The sequence below is a fragment of the Panthera pardus genome, unplaced genomic scaffold (genome assembly GCF_024362965.1).
Source record: "Panthera pardus isolate Hobbes unplaced genomic scaffold, ASM2436296v1 HiC_scaffold_26, whole genome shotgun sequence".
NCBI classification, from domain to species: domain Eukaryota; kingdom Metazoa; phylum Chordata; class Mammalia; order Carnivora; family Felidae; genus Panthera; species Panthera pardus.
This window is the reverse complement of record NW_026526832.1, coordinates 15,746,604-15,762,359: the sequence shown is the minus strand read 5'-3', so window position 1 is coordinate 15,762,359 and position 15,756 is coordinate 15,746,604. Positions and strand designations below refer to the sequence as shown.

The 15,756-nt window shown below is 47.4% G+C and overlaps 1 protein-coding gene across 2 annotated transcripts in view; it reads right to left on the bottom strand.

Moving 5' to 3' along the window:
- Positions 1 to 7,584: 7,584 nt before the first annotated feature.
- The window catches only part of LOC109261405 (xanthine dehydrogenase/oxidase), a 57,586-nt gene continuing 49,414 nt past the window's right edge, over positions 7,585 to 15,756 (bottom strand). For both annotated transcript variants that reach the window (XM_053891029.1, XM_053891030.1), the window contains exons 31-36: positions 15,005 to 15,057; positions 13,206 to 13,320; positions 12,113 to 12,178; positions 11,661 to 11,849; positions 10,197 to 10,373; positions 7,585 to 8,566 (exon numbers count right to left, since the gene is read on the bottom strand). In XM_053891029.1, coding sequence (XP_053747004.1) covers positions 8,516 to 8,566; positions 10,197 to 10,373; positions 11,661 to 11,849; positions 12,113 to 12,178; positions 13,206 to 13,320; positions 15,005 to 15,057 — 651 coding nt within the window. In that variant the 3' untranslated portion in view covers positions 7,585 to 8,515. The remainder of the gene's footprint in view (positions 8,567 to 10,196; positions 10,374 to 11,660; positions 11,850 to 12,112; positions 12,179 to 13,205; positions 13,321 to 15,004; positions 15,058 to 15,756) is intronic.

Sequence of the window (15,756 nt, the reverse complement as noted above, 5' to 3'; positions counted from 1 at the left end):
AACATAAGGGAAGGGAAGCAAAAATTTTTTAAAAAATTAAAAGAATACCAGAAATTGGGTGGTTTATAAACAACAGGAAAAAAAACATTCAACTTCTGGCAATGTGAAGTTTTAATTAAGTGAATGTTCTGCTGCTTCAAATGGATATAAATGTTGTAGAAAATGTAAAATCACTTAGCACCCAGCTGAGCTCAAGAGAGAGAAAGGGAAACCCCCAAGTTCTGTAAAGGAAAAGGGAACTCAAAGTCAGAATGTCGAGAGCAAGAGCTCCAAAAACAGATTCCTAACCCAGTTGGTGCAACTACAAGATGGGGGGGGGGGGGAACTGTGTTATCCTTGGTCTCTGAGTGACTATGTAAAGTGGACCCCCACCAACATCCTTTGATGTTGACATGGGAATGAAGAAACTAAATCCCAAGCATAATAAATTAAAAGTTTCTCCATACCAGGACACCTGGGTGGCTCAGTGGGTTAAGCATCTGACTTTGGCTCAGGTCATGATCTCACGGTTTGTGAGTTTGAGCCCTGCATTGGGCTCTGTGCTGACATCAGAGCCTGCTTGGGATTTTCTCTCTCACTCTCTCTCTCTCTGTCCTGCCCCCAAAATAAATAAACATTTTTTAAAAAATAAATAAAAAGTTTCTCCCTACCTAGATAACGGAACACCCTAAAATAAAATATCTTAACAGAAGAAAAGCAGCTAGTGAGAGAGAAGTTATTTTACCTGCCAAGGAAAGACCCTTAGGCTGCCATCAGAAAAACATGGTCCATAGATTGGGAGACATCACTACCACCTGCAATGCAGTGCCCAGCGAAAGCATTATTTGAGAAGGAAGGAAAAAATAAAGACATTTTTACAAAAGACTGAGTTGACCATTTATAATGTCTGAAAAAACTGCTAAAGGATGTGTTTCTGAAAGAAGGAAAGTGAATGCAGAAGGAAGGAGTGGGTTATGAAAGCCGGGATGAGAAAACCAAAGCTAAACATGAGTACAAGTAAATATCGGACCCTTCAGGAATAACACCGCCATGACTGTTCCAAGCAGGGGAAACGGCGGCACTCAGTGATGAGGGCGTGGTGGGAGACATAGATCCCAGTGGATGCATTCAAGGTTCTTCTCTGTGTGCTGACAGCGTATGAATAGTAAATAAATGTTTCCTTTGCTAAAGACAGTGGGCAGGTTAAAAATGTCACAATTACCTGAGTGGCTGGGTGGCTCAGTCGGTTAAGCACCCGACTTCGGCTCAGGTCATGATCTCCCAGTCTTTTTCTAAATGGACACTCGAGAGGTATCACCAAGCATGAGAAATTACCCTCCTAGCAATATATACATGTATTATGAAGATGTCCACCTTTAATATTTGCTTCCAGTCCTATTATTTATTCTGTACTACAGTTTCTTAAAACATTTCTATATATTGACACAATTATACCCAGGAGGGGAATGTCTGATCTATTAGCCAAGTTTCAAGTGGTGTTTTTTATAACCAGATACACTGTGACTTTGTTTGCTTCCGTATGAAGGGTGTCGTTTTTCTTCTAAGAGCTTTTTTCCTTAAATGAAAAAAATTAATTATAGTATAAATCAAACCTACGTAACATGGAGAAAAATCAAAGACACACATACACTTCCCACCCAGTTCTAAAAATGTTTCTTTGCCGTGTTTAAAAATTAATGTTGTATCACGAAGCCTTCTGTTGTAACTTCTACCCTCAGGCTTTCCTCTCAGCCTGGAGGTAGTCAGTGTCCTGAGGTCGGTGTCCATCCTCCCCATTCATGTTTGTATATTTTCTATGTGTATATCCAGATGTAATGCACAGTACTTGTGCATGAGTGTGTTGTAAAATCATATCCATCCACTAGAATAGCTAACATTTAACAGATGAAACACTGGAAAACCCAAAAGACTCCACCAAAAGACTGCTAGAACTGATACATGAATTCAACAAAGTCGCAGGATACAAAATTAATGTACAGAAATCAGTTGCATTCTTCTACACTAATGGTGAAGCAACAGAAAGACACATAAAGAAACTGATCCCATTCACAGTTGCACCAAGAAGCATAAAATACCTAGGAATAAATTTAACCAAAGATATAAAAGATCTGTATGCTGAAAACTATAGAAAGCTTGTGAAGAAATTAAATAAGATATAAAGAAATGGAAAACATTCTGTGCTCACAGATTGGAAGAATATTGCTAAACTGTCAATACTACCCAACGCAATCTACACATTCAATGCAATCCCAATCAAAATTGCACCAGCATTCTTCTCGAAGCTAGAACAAGCAATCCTAAAATTTCTATGGAACCACAAAAGACCCCAAATAGCCAAAGTAATATTGAAGAGGACCAAAGCGGAAGGCACCACAATCCCAGACTTTAGCCTCTACCACAAAGCTCTAATCCTCAAGACAGTATGGTATTGGCACAAAAACAGACACATAGACCAATGGAATAGAAGAGAGACTCCAGAATTGGACCCATAAAAGTATGGCCAACTAATCTTTGACAAAGCAGGAAAGAATATCTAATGGAAAAAAAGTCTCTTTAACAAATGGTGCTGGGAGAACTAGACAGCAATATGCAGAAGAATGAAACTAGACGACTTTCTTACACCATTCACAAAAATAAACTCAAAATGCATAAAGGACCTGAATGTGAGACAGGAAACCATCAAAACCCTAGAAGTGAAAGCAGGAAAAAACCTCTCTGACCTCAGCCGCAGCAATTTCTTACTTGACACATCCCCAAAGGCAAGGGAATTAAAAGCAAAAATGAACTATTGGGACCTCATGAAGATAAAAAGCTTCTGCACTGCAAAGGAAACAATCAACAAAACAAAAAGGCAACCAATGGAATGGGAAAAGATATTTGCAAATGACATATTGGACAAAGGGCTAGTATCCAAAATCTATAAAGAACTCACCAAACTCCACACCCAAGAAAACAAATAATCCAATGAAGACATGGGCAGAAGGCATGAATAGACACTTCTCTAAAGAAGACATCCAGATGGCCAACAGGCACATTACAGATGCTCAACATCACTCCTCATCAGGGAAATACAAATCAAAACCACACTGAGATAACCTCATACCAGTCAGAGTGGCTAAAATGAACAAATCAGGAGACCATAGATGCTGGCGAGGATGTGGAGAAACGAGACCCCTCTTGCACTGTTGGGAACGCAAACTGCTGCAGCCTCTCTGGAAAACAGTGTGGAGCTTCCTCAAAACATTAAAAAAAGATCTACCCTATGACCCAGCAATAGCACTGCCAGGAATTTACCCCAGGGATACAGGAGTGCTGATGCATAGGAGCACTTATACCCTAATGTTTATAGCAACACTCTCAACAATAGCCAAATTGTGGGAAGAGCCTAAATGTCCATCAACTGATGAATGGATACACAAATTGTGGTTTATATACACAATGGAATACTACGTGGCAATGAGAAAGAATGAAATATGGCCTTTTGTAGCAACATGGATGGAACTGGACAGTGTTATGCTAAGTGAAATAAGTCATACAGAGAAAGATACCATAGGTTTCCACTCTTATGTGGATCCTGAGAAACTTAACAGAAGACCATGGGGGAGGGAAAGGAAAAAAAAAGTTACAGAGAGGGAGGGAGGCAAACCATAAGAGACTCTTAAAAACTGAGACTAAACTGAGGGTTGATAGGGGGTGGGAGGGAGGGGAAAGTGGGTGATGGGCATTGAGGAGGGCACCTGTTGGGATGAGCACTGCTTGTTGTATGGAAACCATTTTGACAATCAATTCCCTATGAAAAAAATAAATAATAAAAAAGGATTTCAAATTATTAAAAAATAAAAAAAATAAAAAATAAAAGTTGAGAAACTATTGGGGTGCCTGGGTGGCTCAGTCGGTTAAGCGTCCCACTTCAGCTCGGGTCATGATCTCACAGTCTGTGAGTTTGAGCCCCGCATCAGGCTCTGTGCTGACAGCTCAGAGCCTGGAACCTGCTTCCGATTCTGTGTGTCTCTCTCTTTCTCTGCTCCACCCCTACTCAGGCTCCCTCTCTCCCTCTCTCTCCCTCTTTCTTGTTCTCTCTCTCTCTCTCTCCCAAAAATTAAATGTAAAAAAAATGTTTAAAGATGGAAAAGCCAAGTGTAAACAAGATGCAGAGTAACCTTCGACGTCCCCTGTGGTCACACCGGTACCCTTGCCTGGACACTGGAGAATGTGTGGCTCGCTCACACTCCCTTCCTGCTGCTTCTGGCTCATCCAACCACAGCTTCTCAAGCAACGGTCACCGTTTGGGTCCTTGAGTGGTCCACTGGAAACTCCCCCTCCAATGGCCTGGTTGGGGAGACCTTCCCCCTATGATACACACACACTCTCTCTCTCCCCCTCCCACCCCACCCCTCTCTCTCCTCTTTGGCAGGGAGGATGTACAGCTTGCTCTCTTCAGAGAAATCCTCTCTCTCCAATCTCTCAAATTCCATTTCAACCCTTTGTTTCCTGGAGGTAGGGGATGAGCTAAATGACTCCGTTTCCAGCCACCCCCTCTACAAGTCTTGCGTAGGTGACTGAGCATCTCACTCCGGAATGAGGGGGATGTTTTCCACTTACTGTTATTGGATGTTATTCCAATCCGTGGGGCTTAAGAAAGAATCCCATTTTAGCATCCTGCCCCCCTTGCCACAGTGTTCATCTTGGGCCCCAAGCCTTCCATATCTTCTTCCCAACCAGCATAACTGGATTTCTATCTGACCCCCCGGAAATCTGATCCATTTGCATAAGAGAAGGCCCACTTGATGAGCAGAGGTGTGATTTAGAGAGTCTGGACCAGGAATCTGGCACCCTTGTCGTAAGCCTGTGTCTCACGCTGAAGGGCTGTGGGACCCAAAACAAGTCAATTACCCTCTCTGGGCTTAGGTTTCTCAGGTCTGACACAAAGAGCTTGACCTTGATGGTACCCACACTCCAGAGCGCTGAGTTGGTCTGGGGGATGGTGCAAGACCAGGGCTGGGCCAGTTCAAGGGCAAAGCCTCATATTTCCCCTTCCATCCATGGGCTGCTGTGTTGCAGGTGACAAGATTGTCACAAGATCTGTCTCCTGCCTTGGGAACGCGTACTCTTCCAATTCAGGATAGACAAAACGAAAGGGCAGGCCCCCAGGCCCAGGGGCCACGGGGTGATGTCAAACTTCAGCAGGTCCAGGAAGCTACATGTTCCAAATAGCCTTATCCCAGGACCTAAAATAGGCAGCAAATGGTTTCCAGGCTCCCCCTAGGCTAGAGATAAAAATAACCAAGCCTCAGGGATGTTCCCAGTCCTAAACCGATAGGCTAGGCCCCTTTCTGTTCCCAGCCTTGGCCTGGGGTTCCTCCTGTGATCTCCATGCATCCTGTCGTCTCCATCCTGGCCCTCCAGCCACCCCAGCTCTGGAGTAGGGCCACGTTCCTCGGCTGCCTTTGGACAACAGTTCAGCAGCTTGGCCACGCCAGCGTTACAACCCAACACCGCCTCTGGCGGAAGAGATAGCATCCAGGGGCCTCCGGCAGCCTCTGCCAGCCTCCTGAGCCCGAGTCCGCGCTGTCAGGCTCAACGACTCCCGGTCTACAGCAGGCTCGCTGAGGGCACCGCCTGTGGTGTTTCCCCAGCAGTAAACACCCCCGAATGGAAAGTCCTCTGTGGAGTTGCGGGTAGGGCTTCTCCTTCAGAGATTCAGTGAACACTTCTTAAGGCCCCTGGGAGGGTTCAAGGAAACCCTGCAGGTAAAGCACGAAATGTGGCATCTGGCAAGTTGCAGACGCTCAGGAAAGAAGATTTGCCTTTCCCTTCCCCATACTAGCCCCGCATCAAAAGCTCACTGCCACGGGCTCTTTGGCGGAGATTTTGCCATTCTGAAGCCCTAAGTCGGCTTTAGGTCCAACTCCTGGAGGGGCCTTTGAAGACACTCGGTCCACTCCGAGATACTCAGTCAGTTCCCTGGTAACTGATCCCAGAGGTGGTGCCCCTGGAGGCTTTGGTCTCCTTTCCGGTCGTCTTCCGCCCTCTGCAGGTCGCGGTGCGAAACTGCAGGCGCTGTTGGCAGGAACACCAGGCACCCTGCCTCACAGACTCCAGAAGGTTTACAGGTTAGGACAGCAGGGCAAGGCCAGGTGTCTGAGAACACCACCTCGGCATAACAGTGATGTACAGCGCACAGAGCGCTCGCTTGTTTGATTTTCTTAACCACCCTGCCTTGCCTCTGTTGCTAAGCTCAGGAGAGAATTCACAGTCATTATCCAGTGCTTACAGCCTGGCTAATAACAGCTGACACATCTCCATCTTGGGCTACTGTCCTAATGTTCTAGAACATTCCAGATAGTCAATGAAACGGACCTGCATGGATCTCCATGGAACTATTAGTTCAACTTAAAATGTTACTCACTTTTAAAGAATGAAATCCGGCCATTTGTAGTAATGTGGATGGAACCGGAGAGTGTTATGCTGAGTGAAATAAGTCAGGAAAGAAAGACAGATACCATATGTTTTCACTCATATGTGGATCCTGAGAAACTGCACAGAAGACCAGGGGGGAGGAGAATGGTGGGGGGGGGGGGGGAATTACAGAGAGGGAAGGAGGCAAACTATAAGAGACTCTTAAATACTGAGAACAAACTGAGGGTTGGGGGTGGGGGGTGGGGTGAGGGGAAAATGGGTGATGGGCATTGAGGAGGACACCTGTTGGGATGAGCACTGATTGTTGTATGGAAACCAATTTGACAATAAATTACATATAAAATAAAATAAAATAAAATAAAATAAAATAAAATAAAATAAAATATTCCTCACTTTTAACTGTGCTGTAACATGGCTGGCATATCTAGACTATTCTGAGGAAAGGAATTTTGTAAGAAAGTGTGTGTGTGTAGTGTGAGTGCATGTGTGTGAGTGTTTTGTGTGCCTGTGTTCTCTAGAAATGAAGCTAAGATATGGCAGATATTCCCATTTGGTGAGATCATGATGGTTAATAAGCATTTCTCACATGCCAACAAGTTGACCATTTCATTTCTTAGTGGCATCAAGCGCTGGGCTCAACTGTATGGTTTGCCCTGTTCTCCCTCCATGGCCAGAGCCATGGCCCCATCTGGGACAAGGTTGGGTGTTTGGAGCAGTGAAGGCGCAGGACGATGTCACATCGTTCACCCAGCACCATACAGCGATGAAATCACCTGTTGGAACAGCTAGAGGGATGCTTGCTCCTCTCCTGTGCTCTTCACCAACTTCAAGAACTTGGGAGAATCGAAGCAGAGTTCAATAAGCCCAGATGTCACATCACAGTAAGGGAGCCACGTCTCTGATAGCTGCAGAGCCCTTATGTAACTGGAGTTTTTGGGTCGTATATTTATAGACTTTCAGAGCCAGGGAAGGCCTTATGGATTAGTCCAGTCCAGTTCTCTCCTTCTAGAGTAAGGAAAAGCACAGAAAAGAGAAGTGACAGACTGAGGTCACACAGATAGAGACGCAGCTGGGATGAGAACCCAGGCTTCTTGTCTGTGATTCTTCGGGCTGATCTTGCTTTTGGTTGCATGATTTCTAAATGGAAATTACTCTGGCAATGAATGAAGATTTTTAATTTTTTATAAAGTTTATTGGTTTCGAGAGACAGAGAGAACATGCACATGGGAGAGGCAGAGACAGAGGGAGAGAGAGAGAGAGAAGATCCCAATCAGGCTCTGTGCACTGTCAGCACAGAGCCCGGCGCAGGGCTCGATCTCACGAACCGTGACATCATGACCTGAGCCGAAATCAAGAATCAGACATTGAACCAACTGAGCCACCCAGGAGCCCCTCGAGTGAAACATTTTAAACCTGATTTCTTTTACTGTACAAAGGGGAAGAGAAAGAAACCTAGCACATTGTAGGTGCTCAGTAAATGGGTTGGTCGGCTTTGGATGCTATAGAATAATTTCCTTGCTGCCACTTAACAAGGTTAGATTAACCTTGAATTCGTTTCAGTGTCTATTCTCTTCAATGATCAAAGGTGGTTAGGGATTTGAATCTCACCCCACTGTCCCATTGCAAAGTTGACTATGGGTCAGCGGTTATAATGTGATGTTCATTGGTTTGAAGGGAAGACTTTCTGGTTTAGGATGGAAGCTTCCGGAGGCTGGGGGGGACATCTTCTTTGAAGGACAGACGCTGTCAGCACCTGAGGCTGTACAGCCTTGCCTGTGAGCTGGGACAGAGCACGTACACCTATTTGACATACATGATTAAAGCAGACATACAAAGACTCTCATTGCATATTAGCCACGTGGCCTCAGAGTTCTGAATTTGCTTATCATTATGTTTGCAAACCATATTTTTGATCAAAATCTTCAGCGAAAACAAAACAAAATCTTCCAATGCATTCCGTGTGCTTCCAGACATCATCCTGATGACTCACAGCACTGTCACCCCATGACATGTATAGATCATGTTCTGCAGGCATGTCTCATGCTCCATGGAAACTCCCGCGCAGCATAAGCAGACTCTGCTGGGGGCTTTGTCGTCAGACCCTCACAGACCAGGGCTTACAGCTTTCTGCAGTGCCAGTGACACACTAGGAAGGAATGATAGAAAACTCATCGCTGGGGTCTTCCCATAGCACAGGACACGTTGCCCACTCGGATGACCATGCCACCTCCCACCACTGCCGGCCACCATTCCAAGGCCAGCCATCCCTCTGCAGTCTCAGCTGTTGGGAGTGCCCCCAGGGCAGGGCCCCCTAACTGCCTAGTCATTCCTTTAGTTTTGCCAAGCACTTCCCATGTGGGAGGCACTCTAGTAGGCCCCCGAAGCCACAGGAATGACCAAATACGGAAGTGATCCCTTCACACGTGATACACACAGTCCCTGAAATCATGATTGGGTCATAGAATCAGTTACCCATGCAAACCTGCTGCAGGGATTTAACTCACTGGTGTGTTATAACAGAGCAAAGGGGCTTGGGTCAGAATCTGTGCTTTAGGTCCGAGGACCTGGAGAGCTTCATTAAATCAATGAGTTCTGCATCAGATTCTTTTCAAGGAGCTAACTTGGCCACCTGGGTAAGCTTATCGGGAGCCAGGCAGCACCTCGTCTCCCGGGGAAGGGGTTTGGGAAACTGTCAGCATGTGGCCATGGTGAGAAGGTTCTGGGCTGTGGGAAGGTTGCTGCAGAGTTGTGGGCATCCTCGCTGCCTGGAAACTCAACACGTGGTCTGGTGGTCTTACCCCATAGCTAAAGCTATTGGCAGATGACAGTGGCCTACCTGGGGACCCCTCGGTCTCCCTCACCCTTGGTGCTGAGGCCTGAAAAGGCAGATTGGCCTGCTTTCAAGACTCTTCCGCAACCTCCCATCCCTGGAACCCTTTCGGTCCATGAGTACCCATTTCACCTCTAAACCAAAAAGGCCCAACAAATCTTCTATCAAATACCCAGGAGGAAATCCAACTTGGGTTATCAGGAAGAATCTGGCTCTGCTAACTCAACAGAGGCTGCTGTTGCAAAGGCAGTTGGAAGGTCCTGTGTGGGCAGAGCCCGCTTCAGCACAACTCAGAGGCAACAGGGGAAGAATCTGTCCCTGCATGGTCCTCTGTGGCCAGGCGTTGTGCACTACAAGTATCATGGAAGCACTTCCCATGGTCCAAAGACCACAGAATTCTTGCTACATGCTGCTACGTACACTAAGGTCATAACCAGCCACCACATAATACGATTAGCTGGTTTCCTAAAATACCACAAAGTCTCTGTGGGCTCCATGTGTGCCAGCAACGGTATGGCACGTGGTCATCTCAGAACGAACGTGGTGCATCTAATCAATTCCTTAACTCCCCTTTTCGTCTCTGTCTCCACAGCACTCACACGGTGGCTTTCGCAAAGAAGGGTCCCCAAAGTGCTAGTGATGGACGCTAAAGACTAGGCTCTTCTGGACGTTTACCCATCACCCTCATCTTCAAGGGAAAAAATTAAATCTGTGGCTGACAGCTGTGCACCAAAGAGCCCTCTTTCCTCTAAGGAAGCCCAGCTACAAACTTCATTTCTTGCTCTTTTCCAGCAAGTTCAAGGGGGTGCCTCAACGGCACAAGGAAGGCAGCGAGGACCCAAGGCTGCCCAGTGGACGGACAGCCTGGCATCCCGCTCTCCTCTCTGCATGGGCCGCCTCTGCCCGGCCTCCCCCCAACGGAGTGGGTGCTCGAGGGGCCTCATACCAGCCTGGTGAACTGGTCCACACAGGCGTTGCGGATCTTCTCCGGGGTGGCGGGGCTGTTTAGCTGGAAAAGCTTCTTTGCCTTACAATCCGGGTTCCCAGCTCGAGCTGCACGGATGGCATCCTTGATGGCGAAGAAAATGGAGGCTGCCAGGAAGAGGGGCGGTTCGCCGACAGCCTGGGCAGACAGAGCGCAGGACAGGGAGTCAGGCAACAGGACCCCAGCCTCTGCGCCAGGAGGGCTGGAGATGCCAGGAACCCCAGCCAGCCCCAGCGGGCCACGGCCAGCAAGGCAAAGGCTGCTCAAAATTCTTCAGGGCTGAGAACAATCAATCTGGTAAATGACTCAACCTCCATGGCGTTCTCAACTCTTACTGTATCACTTTTCTCTGATGACACCATGCAAAGAAAATGTACCATTCAAAGCTGTTTTAAATAATTATATTTTATGGACAAAGTGACCTGAATTTGGACCCTTTCTCGCAGTTATAAGGCTGGGGGAATCCTCTACCTGCAACTCTGACACCCACATTTACAGGCATCTTAATTATACTTGTAGGCACCCTAATTATACTTACAACGTCATCTGGAATCTAGGCATCACGACCAATAGGAATTAAACATTTTCTAGCAGAGTTGGTTTTGTTCCCCCAAAGCACTGACCAGAAATTCCATGTATCAAAAGTACTAGAGATGCTTATTAAAAATGCATGTTGCAGGGTCCTACTCCAGCCCTCCTGAATCAAATTTCTAGGAACAGGTCTCACCAAAATGTATTTTTTTCATGAGCCTGCAGTGATCCCAAGGCATACTAAAGCGTGAGAGTCGATGGCGAGATCAAAAAGTGTCCCAGACCCAACCACGGTGAAGTAAATCATGAAAGGAACAAATGGGTATGTTTCATTGGTTACAAGTGATTATGTGTTTTCCTTCTTTGATTAGGACTGTATCAATCAGCTTATGGGATTTTCAACCATTTTTCATAATTACTGGGGACCGGGAGGAAATAAGGGATGACTCTAATCCTTGAGACGTGCAGATCAAGTTTCAAGTCAGGTGCCAGCCACTGAAGGAGGCACAAGGGATTGCACAGAAGTATTGCCCCATCTGCAGTGAATGTGCTATTTTTAAGGGATAACAGGGAGGGGTGTGTACCTGTGGGGTCCTCTTTAGGACCAAGCTCAAGATGCACACCTGAGACATAGATGTCGGTCAGGACTTGACCTACAGGACTGGATTAAAGGAATCTCTCCGAGTGCACCCAAAGGAGCTGGCTTTGACCACACAGAGCTGGTGTCATCCCAGTTTTCTTTTTCCCAGGCAGGGACTGCCCATCGCTCCACCATCCTCGCCGAAACTCGTGTCAAGCACCCTGGCCTCTTCCAGACAAGCCCCCTGAAGACCCACGGGGTAGGTGGGTCTTACCCCCATGTCCTCCCACAGTGCAGACCCAGGGCAACAGTACCTTGGACGCATAGATGGCCTTCTTGTTGGGACAGTCACGGAGCAGCGACACCCTGAACTCACTGGGGATGCTGCCAAACGCAGGGATCTTGTAGGTGCTGGGGCCACGGGTGTGCAGGCTCCCCTCCGGGGAGTAGTGCAGCTCCTCCAGGGTGAACAGGCCAAGGCCCTGGACAAACGCCCCTTCTACCTGCAGGCCAGACAGAGACCATGGCCACTCTGCCTACCCCTCCCCAAGGACAGATACCGCTTCCCACAATAGGCGCCAAGCCCCACGGGGAGTGGGCGTGGAAAGAAGCTGAAAACAGCCCTCTGCAGACAGCCCAGCTGGCTCCTGCCCGGCCTGGGATCAGCTATCTGGGCCTTCGCCAGGCAGTGGTGTAGGCAGAGCGAAGGCATTAGCACTGAAGGTTGGCCAAGTCCATGACCACCCTGGTCACCCATGTGCCTTACCTGTCCAATATCAATGGCAGGGTTCAGACTGGAGCCGACATCCATGACAATGTCTGTGCGGAGGTTCTAAAGTGGATGGCAAAATACAAATAGTGTGAGAAGAAAGGAATGTGCGGAATGATAGATGGGGCGCAGTGACCCTTAAATTATTGTGTCAACCCAGATAGGACTTTCAGAAGCAGCGTGCCCTGGGCATGCTCAGGCAGGGTGCTCCTATCCCTGTCAGTCTGCACTGGCATGGTCAATGCTGAAGTTTGAGTCTGTGGCCACTAGGCAGGGGAAGGGAGTGGCCACACTCTCTGGGCGATCAGAAGGAACTGTGCACACACACACAGGCACACACACCCATGAGCAGGAAGGCTGGTTCCCAGGCTCCTGGGACTCGGAACCTGAGTCTGGATAGATAGTGTAAGGAAGGGGACAACAAACTACATTCCACGGGCTGATTCTAGTCTGTGCCCTGTTTTTGTAGGACCTGTGAGCTAATTATGGTGTTTACATTTTCTTAAGATTTTGGAATGTTTTATTTATTTCTGAGAGAGAGAGAGACAGAGTACGATCAGGGCAGGGGTAGAGAGAGAGAGAGACACAGAGTCTGAAGCAGGCTCCAGGCTCTGAGCTATTAGCACAGAGCCGAATGTGGGGTCCAAATCCATCAACCATGACATCATGACCTCAGCTGAAGCCTGACGCTTAACCCACTGAGCCACCCAGGTGTCCCAGTGGTGTTTATGGTATTAGATGACTGACAAAATTAAGAATATGTCGCGGCATGTGAAAGCTATGTGAAATTCACATTCAGTGTGCACAAATTACATCGTATTGGAACACAGCCATGCCCATTTGTTTGCATACATCTCTGGCTGTTCTTGTGCTACAGTTATGGAATTGAGTAGTTGAGGCAGAGTCTTTGTGGCCCAGAAAGCCTCAAATATTTACTCTCTGGTCCTTCATCGGAAGTTTGCCAGGCTGTGACATCATACATTATTCTCCCAGCCAGAAAGTGTGTCTCTATTGGTTCTTGATGTTTGCAACTCACTTGTTTCTCTTCTCTTTCCCCTAACTTAGTACTAAGATTTTGCAAACTCCTTACTTTATGATCCCCTGTTAAGCAGTCGATTTCCACTTCAGAGCAAGCCACCCCATAGCTGAAGTAGTGGAAGGGATTCCCAGAGTTCGTCTCAAAGCTGTAGCCAAGGTTGGGTGTTCTGGAGGAGAAAACAGAAAACACTGCATATGTATTAAGATTAACATGCCCCCCACCTATACACACACACACGCACACACACACACACACACACAGCTTGTCCCACAAAATCCTAAGACTCCACAGGTTTTATTTTTTCATTCAGCTGCCCTTCAAAAGAGTCCACATGTTTTTAATATTTTGGACCTGCTAATGAAACCCAGGTATTCCAGAGTTTCTTGCCTCATGTCTGCTAGGATCTGCCAATGGCCCTTATGTGATGCCTTCTGTACAGCCCAGGAGTGTATAGTATCCGTGTGCCCGCCTCTATGTGGTAGAAGCAGGTGACACATTTGCGTAAGCTCACAAACGACACGAAAACCACACCCAAAGTAAGTGTTGGATTAGAGTTCAAGCTCTCAGAACCAAAGCCCCTGCCTGTGCCACCTCCTGGGCTGCTCACCTTTCTCCAGGGGAGAGTTAAGGTCAGCATCTCATGTCAGCCTGGGTGTACCTTTAACCCCTTGCCTGCATTTCTCCTTGGCTACTGGCCCCTTCTCGGTGTCAACAAATGATTCGGGGAAAGTGCTATTCATAAAAGCAGATGCTCTCTTCTACGTTTTTCTTCTTTGATCCTGAGTATCTTATACAATTCCAAGTTCACACGAGCCACACGTGTGTGCGTGCATATTCTCCCACCTGGAATTCACAGTACTCTGCCTCTCCGTTTTTCTACGCATGACACAGAAATAACCTGAGCTGAAGGGATCGGAATCTGCATGAAAACAAAACCAACTCGGAGCTGAGGGAAAAGGCTTCTCCCAGGAGAACCCACCAGGTCATCATCTTCACCTGGGTGTTCCTGTATCCTACCCAGTCTTACCAACTCTGACAACGGAACGAGAACATCCGAGAACATCTGTTCTAATCTCTGCCTGTGCAGGTCAAATGTCACATAACCCAAAGAGCACTGGCAAAACATGACTTTGCCTAAAATGCATACTGAACTATTTTTCCAAACCCACTGATCTGTGAAAGAAAAGGTCCTAATTAAATTCTCCAGAGAAAACTAGAACATTATGGGAGATAGCAAATTGGATCCCATCTTCTTCCAGCCTTTACATCAGCTGGGCGGGGTCTCTAGCTCTTCGTACTGCTACTGGAGTTCAAAGTAGCAGAAAGCGTGTGCTCTTTTCCAAGTCCCACGTCAAGTTCCCCTGAACTCTGCACTTTGTAACGAGACCACGTGTTCTAAATCTTCCTCTCTTTCTGTCCCAGGAAAGCCTCCGTAAAGAAAGGCAACGCACACAGCAGAGTAACTAACACACAAGGGTAACGCCACACAGCAGACAGCCCTGGGTCTAGGGGAATGCCGAGGGAGGGATGGTCCCACCACGTCATAAATGAGGAAAAGGGCTCAGAGAGAATCCCTCATTTCTCCAAATGGAATGGTACACTTTAAGACCAGAACTAGAACACAGGTCTTCTCTTAATGGCAGCTCATGCTTTTGCCTCCTTGGCACATAGGTTGGCAAAGCCAGGTATTCCAGAGCTTCTTTCAATTGAAATTGGCACAAGTCCACTGAAGCGTCTCGGTGGGACTGCTCTCTCCTGACCAAAGGCTGAGAGCATTTGGTGTGGGAGGGGACTTCAGAGGCTAGGATGACCACAGTTTGTGAGGTGGGTGACAGCAGCACTGTCCTTACTTATAAAACCCGGTAGCAGACAAGCTCACTGCATCCAGGTAGGCAGCTATGACCTGAAGAGAGGAAAGAGACAACAGGAAGGGCTTAGCATGGGTGCCAGAATCCCTGACCCAGCACTAAGATTTCATGAGCTTCCCCTCCTCCTCCGGAAGCTGACCAACTATTTGTACCGGTGGTCCTCGCTTCCACACCCTGCCTCACATTCTCACTGCACTGGGTGACTGCACTGTGCCCTCACCTGCACTAGGTCCCCGCCATTGGAAGCCTGGGGGACTACAGTAGCCTCCTCCCCCATCACATAGCCTCCCCACGCTGCCAGGTAGCCCAACCCAATCACAGTGAGCATCTTAACATACCATACTGCCTACATCACTCCCCTACTCGACAACTTTGGCTGACTCCCCATTGTCCATAGAGCAAATGCTTCACATTAAGGACCCCAATCCTCTCTCTGGCTTTATGTTGCCCACGTGTCATCGCCATGCCAGCCAAACTCATGTATTTTAGTCCCTCCATGTTCCCACACCTCTGCACCTCCATTCGTGTGGTTCCTGCATTGTATCTGTCCCGATCCTTTTCTCCTCTCAACGACCAGCTCAAGTTTGCCTCTCCGGGTCTCCTCGCTAAAATCCAAACTACCAAAATCAACCTACATTCGTGGGGTATATGTGTGCGGTATCTGTGAGTGTGGAAGGGAAGTAGAGGTCATGTGTGGCACAATAAGGCAAGTGGGTCTGAGAAAAATAGCTTAT